At 42.8% G+C, this 18,642-nt stretch overlaps 3 protein-coding genes and 1 long non-coding RNA gene across 4 annotated transcripts; 2 read left to right on the top strand and 2 right to left on the bottom strand.

The window, feature by feature from the left end:
• Positions 1-1,949: 1,949 nt before the first annotated feature.
• LOC143353885 (uncharacterized) lies at positions 1,950-6,178 on the bottom strand. The gene is made up of 2 exons (XM_076787489.1): positions 3,724-6,178; positions 1,950-2,190 (listed from the first exon to the last, which is right to left on the bottom strand). Exons 1-2 carry the CDS (start codon positions 3,904-3,906, stop codon positions 1,996-1,998), a joined length of 378 nt encoding a protein of 125 aa, XP_076643604.1. The 5' UTR covers positions 3,907-6,178; the 3' UTR covers positions 1,950-1,995.
• A 207-nt stretch (positions 6,179-6,385) lies between these two features.
• Positions 6,386-7,447, top strand: LOC143353884 (uncharacterized). Its single transcript, XR_013082222.1, has 2 exons — positions 6,386-6,753; positions 6,826-7,447. It is a non-coding gene; the product is annotated as an uncharacterized LOC143353884 (long non-coding RNA).
• A 3,312-nt stretch (positions 7,448-10,759) lies between these two features.
• On the bottom strand, positions 10,760-12,786 carry LOC143353309 (uncharacterized). Its single transcript, XM_076786521.1, has one exon. The coding sequence runs from the start codon at positions 12,479-12,481 to the stop codon at positions 10,760-10,762; it is 1,722 nt and encodes a 573-aa protein (XP_076642636.1). The 5' UTR covers positions 12,482-12,786.
• A 1,307-nt stretch (positions 12,787-14,093) lies between these two features.
• On the top strand, positions 14,094-18,606 carry LOC143353308 (uncharacterized). The gene is made up of 6 exons (XM_076786520.1): positions 14,094-14,357; positions 14,811-15,162; positions 15,231-15,606; positions 15,680-15,771; positions 16,073-16,220; positions 16,510-18,606. The coding sequence occupies exons 1-6, from the start codon at positions 14,332-14,334 to the stop codon at positions 16,632-16,634; spliced, it is 1,119 nt and encodes a 372-aa protein (XP_076642635.1). The 5' UTR covers positions 14,094-14,331; the 3' UTR covers positions 16,635-18,606.
• Positions 18,607-18,642: the final 36 nt, after the last annotated feature.

Raw genomic sequence — 18,642 nt, 5'->3', positions numbered from 1 at the left:
TTCGACGCGGACGGACGGCTGGCCTTCACTGAAGCGCCGGCGTCGGCGTCGAGGCTCGTCGTTGGCGTCGGCGTCGGCGTCGCGATGCTCCTGCTACCGTGATCCTGGCTCGCGTGTGATCGCGTGCTTCGAACCTCCCTATGATCCGCGGGATCTGCGGAGGGTTGCGAACGCAGGATACACGGGGGCGACTATTTCGGTATCGCCCGTAAACTTAGTTTTGTCAGTTAACGATGCCTGCGAGCCGGTCTCGCGATAACGTACTCGCACTACGAAACGCACCCTGATTCACGATCCTGAAGCTTTCGGCCAATTAACGCTTGCCTCGTTAAGCATCATTGGCATTCGATCCTCTTTCCCATGGACTCCGGAAAGGCGAAGATTTTTGGCGCAGGGTCATCTGGTTGCACACATTGACAATGTTGTATATCCCAGATAGCACGTGACGTCTTAAAGACCTCTTAAGACCATTTCTTAAGTCCATTTTACGTCTGAAAGTTTTACATCTTATTTCAGACGTCTTTAAGAGGTTTTAAAGACATCTTATTTCAGACGTAAAAACGACGTCTTCTTTCAGACGTCTTTTTCGAGACATTTTATTTCAGAGGTCTTCAAGATATCGACTGATCACTGTATTTCACGCGTCTGTTCTTACGATCGACTGATCGCCGTCTTACTATATCTGTATTAATCATTATTAGCATTATCTTAAGTGTATTCGCGACGACATCTCGGCACACCGTTCCTTTGTACTCAGCCATTATTTTGTTAACATATTTAATCCTCCGTTACACACGTATTTCGATCTACCAGCACCATCCGCATCCATTTTTCCAGTCACCTGCCTACATCTCTTTCTGTTCGCTTCTGAGTCACTCTGTGTCTCATTCGCTTGACTATATCCTCAACATAATTAATTTTTATTATTTTATATAACCATTCATTTTGATGGTTAATTTTAATTGTAACGTTTAATTTTAATGTTTAGTTTTAATTGTAATGTTTAATTTTAATTTTAATTTTAATGTATACTTTGAATGTTATAATTAATACTAACAGTAACAATAAAATATTGCTTTATTCATTTAAATTTATTTTATTGTAATTAACATTCAAGACTTTTAAAAGACGTCTAACGGACGTCTTAGAGACATCTTCAAGACGTACAGTTTCGTAACAAAGACGTTCTAGAGACGTTCGTAGGACTTTCAATACGTCTTTAAGACATCTGAATATCCATCGACAGACGTCTTTAAGAAGTCTCCGTGCTATCTGGGATTCTACTCGGTATCTCGGGATTCCCTTCGGCTAAAATGCATATAAAAAATTTGAAATCGATAGCCGCAGTAGATTGCGAAAGAAAAGGGAAAAGGTTTTCTACGGTGAGGGCAATATTACAGTCTGATTAAGAAGTCGAGACTAGCTGGGAGTCGTAAAACTTGTAACGAGCTACGAACCTGAAGATTTCGTTAGCAATCTTAAAGAATGCGTTCCCGAGGCCTTAATTCGAGCTATTCGAGCAATTTAAGTGTCCCGTGATACTTGGAAGCTTGCACAGAACGGAGGAACAGTCGCAATAAGGAAGTTGAAGGCTGTCCAAACGAACGACGACCCAGTATCGGTTGACAAATTTTCTTGGGCTCTCGTCCACGCGATTGTTCGAGTGAACCGGGAAGTAGTTGGTCGCATGATTTCGCTCGGTCTGACGATGATTGTTTCGTGCACGCATCGAAAAAATATGTCCTCCGATTCGTTATTCGTCGAACTTGTCGCCGGAGGGAATCTGAGGCTGGTACCTCCCTTTGCTAATGGTTTCCCGATCTTCCGGTTACACCGGGAACTTTCTTTTCAGTACAATCGGTCTGGTCACGACATTTCTATGCCGCGATTCGGTGTGTTAGTGCAGATCGAAGTGTTAGGAAAAGAATGGAGCGGAATTGTAGCAAACATTTATTATTTATTGGTTTGTATTTGTTGGTTTATTGGTTTCCTTCTTCAGTGAGGCATTCCGTAGACGTAGACTTTATAGTGAAGTCCTCTGGAGTACTTCGATCTGAATTTAATGCGGATGAAATTGTGGCCAATCCCGCCGGAAGTCACCCACATGGCGTCGTTGTCCTCTTCCGACAGGGAATCGACTTCTATGCAAGTTATGGTTGCACCGGTAGGTCCATAGTCCGCCTCTACTTCCTGCAATCAACGTTGGATAATGTTAAAAATGGAAATTGTGTTTGATCTTACGAGGCTGGACTACAAACAAATGATATCCATATCATCAGAATTTTCCATTAGAATTTCCAGTAATTTTGTAATCTTATACACCAAAAAAAAAAAAAAAAAAAAAAAAAACGAAGAACTAGAGTAAAGTGGAGTGACTAGAAGCAGAAGTTTAAAGGTTTAAAAGAAAACGACTGACAGCGATGATTAATAACAATAACAACGACAATCTCCACGATGGACCAACGTGATCGAGCCACCTATCGCTGGATACGTTAAAAATGAAAATTGTGACTCAACCTAACGATAATAGTTTCCTGCTATTCCCTAATCTTACGGAGCTGGACTAAAAATAAATATCCGCATCAACAGAATTTTCCATTATAATTTACAGTAACTTTATAATCTTACGAAGCCGAATCAAAGACGAAGAACTAGAGCAAAGTGGAGTGACTAGAAGCCGAAGTTTAAAAGTCCTCAGCGAGCAGCCGTGAAAAATGACTGGCTGATTATTAGCAATAACATCAACAATTTCGACGATTGAACCAATGTGGTGGAGGCACCTAACGTTGGATGCGTTAAAAATGGAAATTGTGGCACGACCTTACAGTAGTTCTCTAATCTGATAAAACTAGACCAACAACAAATAATATCTCCGTTATCAAAATTTTCCAATATGATTCGCAGTAATTCTCGAATCCTGCGAAGCTAGATCAATACCAAACAACTAGAGTAAAGTGACTGGAAGCAGAAGTTTCAAAGTCCCCATCGTTCAGCAGTGGGAAAGTGAATGCATTTGCGGCAAACCCGACTGTAAGCGAGATTTAAAACAGTTGGAGGATTAAAAGAATTTAACAACGTCCTTATTTTATTTCGAACGTACGATAATTATTAAGGGGGCCACTTTGATGACTCTGTGAAACTACGCATACATAGAAGAAACCAATATTCGCGGGGGCTCAAACTGACGCTTCAATATCGCAACGAGCAATTCAGATGTCAATTTGGTCAATTTAGTTTCCTAAAAGTCCAATCTAGGACTGTACGGTCTCCAAAATGCCTATTTGCACGTTATCGTGGAGTAATTTGTAATATTCGGCAGCACACTGCCTCTCACAAGGCGTCCGAAACGAACGTAACGTCACAAGATGGCCGCCGCTGACAGATTTTCTTAAATATCGGGAGATTTAGTGTTCGTATCGAAAAAATAAGACCGTGTAGTCCTAGCCAGGACATATACAATGACGGTTCTGTGTATTTTTTGACCGTTCGCACGACTATAGCGTGACGATCAACTCCGTCAAGGTCAAACCCTATCGGGCCGGTTTAAGGACGGGAAGAAAATTCCATTTGGCTCCTGCCTGTTGAAATCGACGGAGTAAATTTTGATTTTGCATAACAGCTGTCCAGAAACGCTTCGCTGTCTCGTGACGGCTAATAACGATAACGACGGCAATCTCTCGACGATGGACCAACGTGATCGAGACCTCTAAAAATCGCACGCACTTGATACCCGCCGATCCTGTACGATCTTCTGACGTCGTACTGCCAGATAAGCTGCTCGTCCGTCTTTGAACGGCACTGGTCCGTTCTCTCAGTCGCGACGAGTGCGTTGAACGCGAGGAACACCGCGATTAGGATCATCCTCCTTCCACCGGGCAACTTCCCGCAAGTTCCCACTCGAGTCATCCGCGAGGAACGGGGTGCCAGAAAACGATGGGCCACAGTCTCCGGTCGTCGAAAAACGCGTTCACTCGTCCGAAAGTTTTCACTCGTCAAAAACACACACCGTTTTAATTGTTATCGAAGGAGGCCGATGCTGCGTGTGCCACCGACAACCGGACAGTATTAATAGCCAAGACCATCGATACACCGAAAGTTCCCCCTTCTGGTACAATATTTACTCTTGTTGCGCCTTCTTCTTCTTCTTCTTCTTCTTCTTCAGCGTCGAGGAGATTAGATACAACCGCGTGGTATCGTGCAACTCGCGTCCGGCTCTGTTATATTTCTTCTGCCGACAGCGAAACACTGAACCCTAAGAACCTTACACATCTTTTTCTCTCTCTCTCTCTCTCTCTCTCTCTCTCTCGGATTCTCCGGGTCTTCAAGTTGCTTTATCTCGTCGGGCAGATGCTTCGAAACTGCTCCAGTTGCGCGTGTAACTACGAGAAAGCAGTTTCCAGAGATTAAATGCAGAGCAGTAAATGCAAACAATTTTGACTAAAAGTTCGCTGTATGATAACGGAGTAACGCAATAATATAAAATACGTTACTGTCCATAGGTAACACGGCTGGTCCTTCGCGAAACAATGAGCATTCGCACGCGCTGGTTATGCGCGTGAATGGCGCTCCGCGTTTCAAGTAGAACAGTCCCGCAATAGGCAGACGCATCGAAAGGATGCAGTCGTGCTTCGCTTATCGCGAAGTTGAAGATCGAAGCGGTTCGCCCGTGGCCATTAGAATATTAGAATCGTGTGCATCATTATCGTTGCACTTGTCGAAACAATCCGATACCGCCTCAATTCAATCGCCTCGCACGAAAGCTTACAGTCATCCTCCTCGGGGGACATCGCACGATAACTGTGTAAATATTGATCTTCATGTAAATTGTACCAGCATTTCGACCGACGATAACGCTGGAACATTAGTCACTTGTTATTCGAAAATTGAAAATTCGATTGCTCAGCATAGACCTTGAAAGTTAGCTCAATATTCATTGGCTTCGTTCTTGGAGCTAATCGGTACTACAGCATTTAATGTGTATTATCGTGATTTTATCAGTTCATTCTGTCAGCGAAGAGAACGAAAGTATCTTTCGAAAATACGAAATGCTGTGGTCATCGAAATAAATGGTTGTGGCCATTCAAAGTTTGCATTGTTTATAATGAAGGGTTTAAGGAAAATGCAAAATAGGAGAAAACGTTTAAACAATTAAAAAATATTGTTGTGTTACTTTCCACTGAATCGGATGATTCAAAAAGGAAATAAATGTTCGTGTAGCTTCCGTATCTTGTTATTAATTCAGTTTTTATTTTGCACAAAAATCCGCTACTTATCACAGTGATTGCTTCGAAAGCTCTTTCGGATGCTGCAAATCCTAACGAGCAGATCTGTATGCAGAATAGAAACTTTCCAAGTCAATTGTAACAAGCAGAAATTAAATAAAAATGAATCTTCCCTTTCAACAATTTCAAGAAGTCGAGAATGGTGCAAACGTGTTCCTGCGATTTCGTCGTAAATGCATACGACCTAAACGTCATCAACTGTAAAGAAATTAATTTAAGAAAATAGACAATTGTGTCTCCCACGCGTGATCGACGCGTCAGTCAACGTTAAAAAAGCCAGCAGAAGCGAGAAAAGCAGACGACCTGTGTCTAGGGACGACCGTAACTTACGGTGATGTAACTGTTTTGGTAGCGTCGCGACGCGGCGCGTTCCGTTATCGGCCGTGGGGAAAAAAAAAGAAGAATACAAGATAACGGATTGCATTGCGGTTAATCGCGGCGCAGTTACCGCGTAAAGATCGTGCACCGATGCATCGGCGCGATGCGTTCAACATCGTTTTGCGCCGGCGAAATTGCGAAGGTGTTGCGAGCGTTTGTGTGCGCGGCCGACCATTGGTATGCCAGTCAGGTGAATCTGTTCTCACAGTACCCCCGTGCCTGGAACCACGTGGCACAGGCCGTCCAAGAAAATGACTTTCCTTCTTGTTACTCCTAGGCGGATCTAGTTAAGGGCCTTTACGGCTCCCTTGACTGCGCTCGAGCCTAACCGCAAACCGGAACGCTTCTCTCGACAGCTTTTTCTGCGCGAACAACGCCCAACAACAACCATAAATTCATGAACCAGGTGTTGCACGGCTCCTTCTTTCCGCAAAACATCTGTCATCGTCTCCTTCATTCTTCGCGTTTCGCGATCGCAAGATATAGAAGCTAAATAAAATAATTAAATTATCTTATTAAGCTGAAACTCTTAAAACTGCTTTAAATTGCGCGTACCCGTTTATGCCATAAACGCGTAACCTAATACTAAACGGTTTTGTGCATTTATGATAAAATTAGGTGGATGGAATCCGAAACAAATTCAAAATGATTAACCATTTCTCGACAATTTTCATTCCTCATAGGGATCCACAGTCCGCTCGCGATTCACAAGGGAACATACTGTATCCGGGCACACAGACCTTCAGAAAAATTTTAATCTCATCGATCGTTTCAAAGGGGTGAACCGAAGAGTGCGGGGAAACGTTCGCTGGTATCGTTTTTTAGTAAACATTGTTGAACGGTCATTGTTAAGAACGCTGGTTTTGTCGTCCGTAAATGGAGTTTTTATCGGTTCCACGAAATTCGGAGAAATCGGCGTCGCGTGACGAATCCTTTCGAGATATTTCACGGCCGGAGGAGCGTATAATTGATGGGAATGCATCGCGCGAATAGCGGTAATCGCGAGCGTCGCTTGTCCTCGGATAACGAGGGTCGATGCCGGCGAAAACACCAGAACGAAAGTGTAGGCCTGAAAATGCGACACAACCAAACGGTAATTCTTTTTTGGTGACGTAAATTTCAAAAAAGCTGCCTCGCTCTTAACGTCGATCTTGTGCGTTTTCAGGGCTGTAGATTGTCTGGATTCACGAAGTTCTCGAAGCTATTAGCGGACAGCGGATTTCGTGCGTCTATGACAAAATTGAGCGGATGAGTGGGAAGATTACAAGGATTCAACATTATTTTCAATCTATTAAAATTATTAAAGGGAGAAGAAATTTTCCATTCGGTTTCTGTTTCTTCCAATTCAGGAAGAAAATTCGAGTTTGCACAAACATGCCTGGTCGTGCGCTTTCAGTCTTTTCAGGATTCCCAAGACTTCCAAGATACTCTCGGGATAGTCTACGTTCACCAGGTTCTCAAAGTTCTCAAGATTCTCAGGGTTCTCAGGATTCTCACCACCTCTTCAACAACACTATATTCGCCTAATCTTTTCATGTACAACAACCCGAACACCGACAGGTCGGTTGCCTCTCAATCCCGAGTGTCTGCTGAACCTGTACGTCACGAAAAGGAATTTCATTACCGGGTTAATCAGCAACAACAGACGTTTATTTCTCGCATTCGTGCGCTCCTTATTAATTCGTTCCTTCGGTCGGTGCTTTCGTCGAACTGGCCGAATGTCAGCGGTTCGTCTATACGATTGTTTGGCGAGGGAACAATATTTCTCTCGCGTGCTTGTGAAATGAATCGGAATTAATAAAAAAACAGAGAGAGAGAAGAAGGAACAGGGCGGTTTGCGTATCGATTTATTTCGCGAGCGGTCGCCAAGGAACTGCATTTCAATATTATCGCATGCTAAGATTGCGTTACACACTTCGTCTCCGAATCTCTGCGTGCTGCTGTGTGCCTCCTCGTGGCTAAAGTGACTCGTATTTCATCTATCGTTCGCCCTATCACCGATATTTACGAGCTAGTCGATCATCGTCTTCGCTGTTCCGAAACGATTCTATTCGATCACGAAGAAACCCGAGCCTTCCCCGCTTTACTACAACAATCAGTGTGGAACAGAGTGTATAAAAAGTGCTGAAACAATTTCTCCGCGTACCTAACAATCACCTTTATGACATAATTCGTGAAACACAAGCATTCAGATTAAATTAATGGCGGTTTTAGTTTTAGTAAAGAAATTCTATATTTAAACAATAAACCATGCAATCTGGAAATTGCATAGTGATCCGTTGTCTAACTATTATCACCCAAGGTGCTAAATAAATTAGTCCATTTCTTAGATTCCTTCGCTCTTAAATACGACGATCATTTGATCCTGCAAATTACATTCGTTCCAGATATTTTTATAAATAAATTCAATACCAAATGTGACTATTGAATTTCATTTGCCTCCGCTCCTTTGTAAGGTATTTTTGTTACTGAACAAAAGTGAATTAGACGTTACCATTTTAGAGGTCGAACCGAGAAATATGTTATTAAAATATATATTGTTGTGTTCAAGAGAGTCTGTAGAATTACTCTATGTATGATTAATTGGTATAGATTTTGTGGTTAAAGCAGAAAAATTTAACTATTTCAAATTTTCCAAAGAGAGTCTTGCTCCCTTTGAACATTGTTTAAACATGTTTAAATGTTCGTAGTGGTGTAAAAAAAAATATACGGTTATATTCAGGCGAGTCTGTAGAACAGTTCTAGGTAAGAATCACGTGTCTAGCTTTTACTGTTAGACCTGCAAAAATTCTTAAAGTTAACAACTTGACTTTTTTCCATCCAAATGTATAAGAATCGTATATTGGTTATCGCAACCCACGAAAAAAGTAAAAATTTACGTAGAATATAATTTATTAAGAGTAGAAAATGATTTAAACTGAACACCTTCTTGATGCTTCTACTGTTCCGCGTCTCACCCACGAGTTTCCAGCGTTATGCACAAAATTCACAGTCTAGCGACCATGAAGAGAACAATGTGGTCCTCCCGAGCCTCTGTGCGATCACCAGGGGCGTCAAAGTTGAATAATACCTGAACCCGCCATTTGTTTCTCCGGTTTCAGTGACGTTTTTCGCTGGCAAAGATAAAGAAGCGTGAGACGAGCTGCGATTAGCGAAAGCGGACGCGTCGGTCCATCCAACTGACAACGGACGGCGACGATAACGTGTAACGTTCGTGCAAGAAGGAAAAGGCGATCATGCGGCTTGGTTAGGGAAGAAGGAAAGCAGACAGATAACGAAAGACACCGTCTTCGAACCGGCGACCCCGGCCTCTCAAAGTCCGTCAAAGCTCTTCTGCCCCACGGGTCAGCCAATATATTATTTACACGGTCTCTGCACAATCGTGCAGATTAGGCTCGTTTCTGTACTGGGTCTCTCGGGACTGTCCTCGAAGTAGCTGGAGACCTAGAAAATTCTCAGGGTTCATAGGATTAAGGCTTCCGAGATGCTTTCAAGATTACTCACATTCCCAAGGTTCTCAAAGGTATCGTTATTAGGATTCTCAAGATTGAAGATTCTTTCTTCGATATTCTTTTAATTCCTCTATTGCGTCAAATCGCAGTATTTTTAAATTATATTCAAATTAAAATCCGCAGTCCAATGTTTTGCAGAAATTGCGAAATAATTATCGGTGAACAACCTGTTGAAATAAAACCTCTCGGAGAAGCTGGAAAGAAGGCGAGCGGTTTAGAAAAGAAGCGAACACTTTATTGACTCGGCAACTCGACGACATCTGCCGAGCGTGTTTACACGGGACCGCGTTGTCTGTCGTCTTACAAAATACAAAATACTATGAATACAAGTGTCCCGCAAGGCCGCGAGGATCGAATTGCTACGCCGATACAGCCCGGTTTACGTTATTTACAACTTGCCGCGTCCGGCGCGTCGCGACGCGAACATTTACAATGATTGCTTAAATTATGCGATTAAATCGACGGCGCGAAGTCGCCTCGCGAACAATTTGTGATCTCGCTGGTCGGTTTATCTAGCGGGTTCAAAGTCTTATTTCGGCTCGCGCGAATCCTTTTCTGCGCCACTATTCACACTCGATGCAATTACAGTCCCAAAGCGCATTGCATCGCTTCCACGAGGCTCTGGCCCTTTCGAAATCGGTCCGCGAAGATAGGGACGAGCGTAATCTCCACGCCGAAACCAACATGGCCGACGCCGCACGTGATGGCCGCATGGTCAGCGTTATGTCTCATCGGCGGTAACGAACTTGACCTCTGGATGCTACCCCACTCCTTCGGGAACTTTCTCGACCTCGTTCGACCTCTTCTGCGAGAGACTCGGCTCAGACAACCCGTGAGCTTCGTCTCCTGACCCTCTGTCTTCTCAGTTTCGTTCGAAATGGATAGCGTTAGGGGGTTCTCAAGTGTAGCTTCTCTGTTCATAATAATCGTCATCTTCGGAAGCTGTTCCCTGCAGGATTCTTTTCCTCCATCTTCTTCCTTCTCCGTTCAAAATGGATCCCCTCGGAGGTCCTCAATGATGACTTGCATCTTCTACTCTCGTGGGAGCCTGCTAAGGAGTCTATCTACGAGACACACTCCTTCCCTCTCCTCAGTCCTCCATCTTCGTCCAAACTCATTCACAAGGAGCCCCATATCTAGGAGACACTTATCCCAGACACCCTTGCACCATACCATAACGCGATTTCGAACAGAATCCACTAAATGTTTATGTTATTCATTTCTTTCTATAAATAGAAATAAAATTCTATTTACCTTGTTGTCAATATATAGTCATTAGAGAACAAATAGGCGTACAATGGATATAAATTGTCTTCTTCTTCTTCTTCTTCTTCTAGGATATTAACGAACGACAAAGAACTTCGAATCACTGTTGAAATAAATCGTAGTGCACTGGGTTGATACTCCCCTCCCTCGCCTCAGTCCTCCTCTATCTTCATCCAAAATAGACCACGTCCAAGGGTTCTCAAAGGTAGTTGTCTGCGCGGGACCAGACTCACTCCTGTGATCTTCTTCCGCTCTTTGTCTCTGTTTGAAACAGATCCCGCCAGGGGGTTCTCAAATGTAGTCAGCGTCTTCCCCGAAGATTTACTGCACCACTCCCGGCGGCGGGTTATGCTGCACCGGCTGGGCCCTGATCATGCCAGCCAGCCGTCTGAATGGCAGCTGAAGATGATAATAAGCGCAATAAGGTAGCGGGTCCCAGTAAGCGAAGAGAGCCTCCCGTTTATCCAGCACAGTGCCCAACAGATGAGGAGCGATCGCTCCGGCAGGCAGATTCAGAGCGCTGGCCACAGCATCGGGCAACAGATACCTGTCCACCGTAGCTAGAGCCCCGGAATTCTGCCTGGAAAAGTGTCTGCAAGGTTTCCAGACCAGCCGAGGATGCACGCCCGTGTGACAGATATAGGGCAGACTGACGCCCACTCGGCACCCTATGGGCACCAGGTCTCCCTCCTCGGTGAAAGCCAATCTAAAGCTCAAGTGTCCGTTGATGCGCCCATTGAACGATGCCCCGAAGAACCTGTCCAGCCATTGCGTGACATCCAACCGCTCTTCCGGAATCAAACCTTGTTCCTCGTCGATCGAACAGGTCACGTTCGCCACGATCCTGGACTCCTTCACCGTGGTACAGGTGATGTAATGCTTCCCGCTGGGGTCCCGTACCACCACCCACGGCTTGCTCTCGCTGATCTCGTGCTGCTGATGACGGAATTCGCGAACCGTTGGCGGAATCACTGTCTTGGCCCTGTCTCTCATGCCGGCCGGGCCCGCGGCCAGCATCAGGTACCTCCCGGTGGCGAACGCGTTCTGCTCGTAGAGCCTCGAGACGTCGTCCAGGCAACGTAACACGAAATGCTGAGGCGTGGCCAGGGCGAGAGCCCGACACCTTCGCAGCAGCTCCAGAGGATCGTCCAGGAAAGCGACCTCGCTGGCCCCGGGGACGAAACACTCGCAGCCCATATGTTCGAGATGCGGTTTCGCCAAGGCGTCGTAGTAAGCCGTGTTGCTGGCGCTGACCGGGATGTAGTAGACCGCCTTCTCCCTCTGCACGATGTCCTTCAACGCCTTGATGTACTCGACCGCGTTCCCCGGGCCCGGTTTCGGGATCGTGTAGAACTTGGAGCACGCGGTCGAGTACTTGGCCAGCCCGAACAGCCCGTCCAGCTCGCAGACCACCACACGAGCCCCGGCTTTGTAGAAGTTCCGGGCCAGGTGGACCGTCTGCACGGTGCTACCGCCGCTGATCAGAACGCAACGTTTGCTGCGCACCCTCTCCGACGCCGGGGTGTGCAGCACCGTGATGAACCACTTCAGCGCGGCCAACGGTAGCTGGAAGATCGCCCATATTATGTGCACCCAGACCGACACCCACAGCGCCGGCGCCCAAATCGCGCAGCTGACCAGGCTGATCACCCCTCGGACAATCCCCAGCAACGCGCTGAAGTAAGCTTCCAGCAGCCTGAAGAGCAGAGGCTCGTGCCGGTTGTGGGGCTGACTCTCCGCGGGCTGAGAGTTATAAGACGAACCACCCTGTTGAAGATGGGGTTGAGGATGCGGTTGCTGATGGCGCTTGGACACCAAGCTCGCGAAGGATGATCCCGGAGCCTGCGTCAGGCTAGGGCCGTTGAAGACGTTCGAGCTCGAAGAACTGGATGGCAACCTCTTCAACGTGGACAGCGGAGACACCGACGGCGGTGATGTTGATAACGGTGAGCTCGGTATGGGCGGTGACACGCTGTTGCTTCTCGAGATCGGTGGACTCGAGGACCAGACCCTCGAGATGTTCTCGCTCGTGCAGGCTGGCATCGTTCAGTTTTGCGGATTTAGAACCTTTGTCTTCGATGATTATAATCGGCTGGAGTCCGTCTTGCTAGACGATCGTTTTCTTGAAGGCAGATTCATAGCTTGATCCTAGATCCTAGACTGAAGTTTTGGGAATGGTAGTTGTACTAGTGGTTGCGCGAAGGAGTTTGTCTTCGGGGACACGTGCACCGGACACTCGCGAGGAGAATGTTCGCCGAAAGTCGAATTGTTGGCCGCGATTCGCCAAACGAATTCGCCGGTTTGCACACACAGCATTAACTGAGGCCGATCTTCGAGCCTCCTGGTCTCTTATGCTCTCTGCATCTCGGCCGCACTATGAACCGACCCCTTATCTAATCGTGTCGCTTCAGACACGCCGTCGCTGAAAGAAACAAAGTCGAAATGGTCTCGGTCTAGGTGGAATTGTCAGACGAAAGTTACTAGAGCACTGAGATGCTGTGATACCCTGATGGAATCATTTGAGGTTGATACCGCTTTGGGCGAGCTTACCTGCTGGCTGTAACACTGCCGTGTAGACTCTGGTGATTAGTTATTCCCATGCTTTGATTATCATCTTCTCTAATTTGTCACGCTCCTTAGAAATCCTTGGAAGGTTTCCGTGAACTTTGACACGTCATGTACGACGATCAATTCGTCAATTCGTTCTGCTAAATGATTGTCGCAATTTTGTGACGAGTCCAGACTTCTGTTCCGTTAACATTGGATAGTCCCCTTTCTCATAGTCTTCTTTATCGTGTAAATATTAATTTAGTAATATATTACGTTCATTCATTTAGTGTACCTAGTTTATTGCTTGAATATCTCGCTAATAAATTCCTCTCTTTAAGCAGATTGTTATAAATCGTAGAAGCTGACTTTGTCGTTTCACATAATCGACACAAGTTGCGTTCAAGTTTTTCAGCTATTTTCAGTTTGAGTACTTTAGTATGTGATTTCAAATTTCCCGCGCTTCGTTAAGGTCTCCATCTCAAACTGCTAACTAAAAGTTACCGACAGAGGCAGTTCATCCGAAATTGGTGGCGCCATCTGTAACAACGCCAGAAAACAAAATGTTGAAAAATGCTCTGTCGATAACATTTGGCTACCAATTTGAGCATTTTGCCGCTGCCAGTTTGCGCATTTTGGCGCTGTACGGAAATCTGAACAAAGCGCGGAAAATTTGACATATAATAAAACGGAAATCAATGTTTGACATAAAAAAGTTAGTAAAATATTGAGTATATTTCCACATCTTGTCTGCACGTTTATCACAGACAAGTATCTGTTGTAATGTATGCTATTAATGTCTCATTAATAACACTTATCGGTCTAATATATTAATTTTAATCAATAGCATTCTAAAATCGATTTGAAATAACTCTTCAAAATCTAATATTTTTTTCGTTCATTGCATTCTTTAAAGTACAGCACAGTGCATCGTTAATTAATTTTTTAGTATCCGTAATTCCAGCAATCGTCATTCTTCACTAATCGTCATTGTTTTCATTGAGGGCGCCACGATCGCTCTGTTTGGCAACAAATTATTCCGCAAAATTCCACCACAATTACACTCCAATTCCATTTTGAACATTGTCATCCTATTATCGAAGCAAAATGAACTGCCGAATGTTCCAGACCAGAATGCAACGTTTTATTCTCCATTTCAGAGAAAATAAACTGCTAAAAAAGGGCATAATAACAAAAGCACTCTCCCTCTCCAGCTTTGATGAATCTGAATTTAAACGTGAACTGCCAACCGCCAATATCTGTGCGTCAGATTGCGGCTTGACTTGAAAGTTCCTTGAATTTGACAGTAGATTTCGACGTTGGATTACACCCTCAAACTCGGAAAAATGTCGAACTCAACGAAGACAAACCGGTATGTAGTTTTGCAATTTCATAATCCTTTGATAAACCATCGAAATTTCGAAGAACGGTTACGATGCTCGCAAATCCGTTTTTCGGCTAGGGCCGCTATTCGTCCGGGCTTTCGCGGATATACAATTAATTCTAAATTAAGTTAAAGAGAAATCTTAGTAATCTTAGTAAGAGATAATTTTAGTAATCAGTAGACTAGGAATTTTTATAGAAAATAAAAATTTCCGAAGTTGATTGTAAGAAATAGCTGGATGAGAATATATTTCTTCTTTTAATGATTTTCATAAATCGAAAATAATGTAACAGCATAAATTAATATATAAAACTATATTTACAGGGTTTAGGAATGTCCAAGGTTTTAATACGCTCTGTTCTAAATTAGGAATTTTAAACTAAAAATTTTTCCCTAGTCAATGTATGTATTTAATCTAACGATATTATATTTCTTTCTCAGGGCTTTTGGTAACACGAGAGACACAGGAACACAGACCCATGACAGCGATACAATGTTAGATATAGAACGCTTGCAGGAACAAGTGAACCTTCTCACTCTTGAAATCGATCGTTTGAGGAAACACAGCCCTGGAGAACCATCAGTAGCCACAGAAAGTACTCCCAGATCTGTTAGGATTAGGGCTAAGCAAACGAGTCACAATATACAACTCACACCAAAAGGGAATAATTCCATAATAATACGTGGGTGTTCCTGTAAAGGGCAATGCGACTCAAAAAAGTGTGGTTGTGTGAAAAAGAATGCTTCATGTGGGGAACTGTGCAAGTGTAAGAGTTCCGTTTGTCAGAATCAGGTAGAAAAGATCTTATTGTTGCTAGTTTTATTATTATGTATTGTTACTATTGTTTTGCTATTTTCTAGGAAAGAAACGGCGAGGAACAGAACAAAGAAAATTTGGAGAATATCGAAGTAGCCCCGGTTGCAGCTAAAAAAATAAATAATAAAAATTTGGTCAATGTTGCTCCTCACAAAAGTCTCTTCAGTCCAGATACTACAATAGTTTCCTCAACGCCTACACTAGCAGAATGTATACTTTCCCCTGTGGAATTCAGGAATCCTAAGAAATTATTCATGTCTGATCCAGAAGAAGGAACATCACCACAAAAAAAGAACTCTAAAAACCCTATTAGTCAAAAGAGAGGCAGACGGAAGAAGAATCTTGAGGTGGATAGTGATAAAACAAAACATCTAAGCTGGGAAAAAGAAATACAAAAGAATGATCATGCAAATTCCAATGGTAAGCCACTACACTTTTTGTATATTACAATTTCAGTTTTTTACTTAATTTTGAGAATGTGTATTTATTCAAGGTAGGGGAGCAGATTTAAAAAAAGATGTTGAAGAAGAAGATCCAAAGCCAACTGGTTATCAAGAAAAAGAGATGCATACTCAAACACTTGATGTATAATAAGTGCAATACTAGACAGTGTTATTAGTAGACTGCGGATTTTATGCATTTATAATATAAACCAGTAGATAAATTGCTAAGTATAAAAAACATTTAAAGAATGAAAAAATGCTGTTCTATTATTTTCGTTTGATTATAATTATTAAGAAAAGAAATAAATGTGTATGTAGCTTTTGGGTCTTGCAGTTAATAGAGACAATTTTTATTTTGCATAAAAGTCCACGGTCAAGTTATTACAATAATGTAAATGTTCTATCCTGTATAGAAACATATTAATGTGTACTTATTACTTCAGGACAGCTTCAACCCTATGAAGCCTAAATACGAGCTACCAAGGACACCGACCAATGGCAAAAGCTTGGTTGAGTCTAAAACTAATCCTTCATCATCGATTCCAACTCCCAATATGATGCAGAAAGAAGAAGAACTGCAAGTCCCTGGAGGTGAGCTATCTTCAATTTTCATTCAGCCGATTCTAAATAAACTTTCATAACATAATGTTAAATTTGAAAGGGGGGCGTATTTTTAAAAGAATTTTTTTAAACAGGGGCGCAATGACATAAACTTTGCTAAACACTGCCTTAGACTATAATCCAGTTAATTTCAGCATTAATAAATTCATATAGTCATTGGCACTAATTGTATGATAATCATTTTTAATTCCATAACGCCGGTCATCGATGACCAGCGCGGCATCGAATGCATTAAATAACAATTACAATTTTTCCACAGAGTCCTATCAAGCCGAAGTCAATTGGGAAGAGTATCAGGCTCAACTTGTCGCGTGCAATAAATGCAGCAGGAAGTTCCATCCGAGTCGAATACAAAGGCACCAAGCCTGCTGCAAGAAAGTGTGAGTTGCGACCATTGATTCGTGCGCTTCGAATTTTCATGGCATTTTAAATCATATATTTTTCGAGGGTAACACATAAATCGGACAGGTTCAATTATAAACACAAGCTTTTTACAACTTTGACCCATTCAATATTATTATACCGATCATAATCTACTATACAATGTTCTTCGGATAGCATCTAACAATACAATAAAGCTACTTACATACAGTGTACACATATGATGCTGATTAGTATAGGGTTCCCATAATGATTTTTAAAAAAAACGTGACTTTTCAAAGTTTCTGTTTAAAAACCTGGGAAAAAGTAGGGACACTGGTACATTTCATCAAAAAACGGGACAAATGGGAACCCTAGATTAGTATGTATATATGTACGTAATTCCTATGTGCGAGTGGTATACGTATACATCGCATATGCACGGAACCATACGCGTGCGAACTCATACATACCCGTATTCAATATTGGTTACTCGAATAATTACCCCAGATCGTTTCTCCTAATTCTCTATCTACTATACATCTCTACGGGCAATTAATACTCTTCAATGTGTTCTGTTCTCTTTTTGTACACTCCTATGTATGTACAATCCTGGTTCGAACACTAATACATGGATACTAATACACGACGTCATAGAATTAACAGTGGCCTTCTTGTTCCTAGCACTTAAGAGGACATTAAGAAAATACAATTTGATGTACCCTTAACGCAACGATATTTTCTGACAGTCTCTTGGGAAGTTGTGTGATCGTGCAACTAACAAGGGAATATACCTCGAGTCACCCAAGCTGATTTTAACAAAAATTATATGAGGAATACTTATCAGATCTCTAGCATAAGTAGATTGCGGATCTTTATGCAAAATTAAAGTTTTTAGACTTGTAGTTCTTTCTGCATGATATCAGGAGTCAGAACCGACGATGAGACATTAGTTTTTTGCTATTGGTCGGTGTCCTTGGTAGCTCGTATGTAGGTTTCATAGGGTTGAAGCTGTCCTGAAGTAATAAGGACACATTAATAATGGAAAAATCTGCTTGTGTAACTTGAACATATTCCCCTGTAAGCAATCGAAGTAATTTTCCCGTTTCTCGCCTTCCAAAGTATCCAGCAGTCCATTTTTAGCGACGTTGTTGATCAGTTTGTCAAAAGTTAGATATGTCCTGGTTCCTTCAGCACTGGAAACTCCAGGCCTTCGAAGGTTTCCGACTACAACCATAAGAACTGTGGCTAGGAACGGATTTTTCAATTCTGATTTGTCTTATCTAAAATTTCCGTCCACAAGTTCTATCATTCCTAAGCCGTTCTTGGCACTGTAAGTCAGAACCGTGGCACGTTAGAACCTGGAAACTGAGTCAAGGTCCTGCAAACTCGTTAGGGACCACTTCTGTCCTCTTCTTCAGGCTCTGTTCACAAGTCTTGAAACGTTGGTCGCAAAGAGGCGAGAAAAGGTATCCTGCTGGCCACTGAGCAATGGTTGTTGAGTTGATCTTATACTAATTCTTTAGAAAGGCGTTTGTCACATGATCTCTGCTCCTCGAAATTATGTGAAACTATTATATATTCCGGGTGAACAACGTGACTCGATAATTATCTCCATAATAAGGAAAAACTATCAAAGAAATACATTGTTTGCGTTTAACAGGCAAATATTATGGTAAAAGCCAGAATATTTTTCTTTGCCATAATATTTGCCTCCCTGAATCTAACGATGTTCTAACATTTTTTAAATATTATCAGAACCAAGTGAGATACGTACGAAAAATGATATTGTTAGGAACGTAGTGAAATTATGTGATAAAAACGAATGGAATAATTCTTCCACGTCAGGCATTGCGCGCCACAACGTCGACATAATTTAATAGGCGTTTCTCGTTAAATAGAATATATCGCTTCCGTAGTTTGTAAAAAAATGCATTGTAATAAAATACACAATAAAATGTATGTAAAGTTCTATTTTATAATACATGTGGTACACAGACACCAGCGCATTTCAATTACGATTACAAATAAT

The sequence above is a fragment of the Halictus rubicundus genome, chromosome 4, assembly GCF_050948215.1.
Source record: "Halictus rubicundus isolate RS-2024b chromosome 4, iyHalRubi1_principal, whole genome shotgun sequence".
Taxonomy (NCBI): Eukaryota; Metazoa; Arthropoda; class Insecta; order Hymenoptera; family Halictidae; genus Halictus; species Halictus rubicundus.
Note: the sequence above shows the minus strand (reverse complement) of the source record. Positions and strands in the feature narration are given on the sequence as shown.

Excerpts from the sequence above, each read along its gene's own strand:
- LOC143353885 (XM_076787489.1), bottom strand. The coding sequence starts at position 3,906 with ATGACTCGAGTGGGAACTTGCGGGAAGTTGCCCGGTGGAAGGAGGATG. Across the intron at positions 2,191-3,723 it reads ACAGGATCGGCGGGTATCAA|GAAGTAGAGGCGGACTATGG; the intron begins GTGCGTGCGATT and ends CGTTGATTGCAG.
- LOC143353309 (XM_076786521.1), bottom strand. The coding sequence starts at position 12,481 with ATGCCAGCCTGCACGAGCGAGAACATCTCGAGGGTCTGGTCCTCGAGT.
- LOC143353308 (XM_076786520.1), top strand. The coding sequence starts at position 14,332 with ATGTCGAACTCAACGAAGACAAACCG. Across the intron at positions 14,358-14,810 it reads AACTCAACGAAGACAAACCG|GGCTTTTGGTAACACGAGAG; the intron begins GTATGTAGTTTT and ends TTTCTTTCTCAG. Across the intron at positions 15,607-15,679 it reads TGATCATGCAAATTCCAATG|GTAGGGGAGCAGATTTAAAA; the intron begins GTAAGCCACTAC and ends TATTTATTCAAG.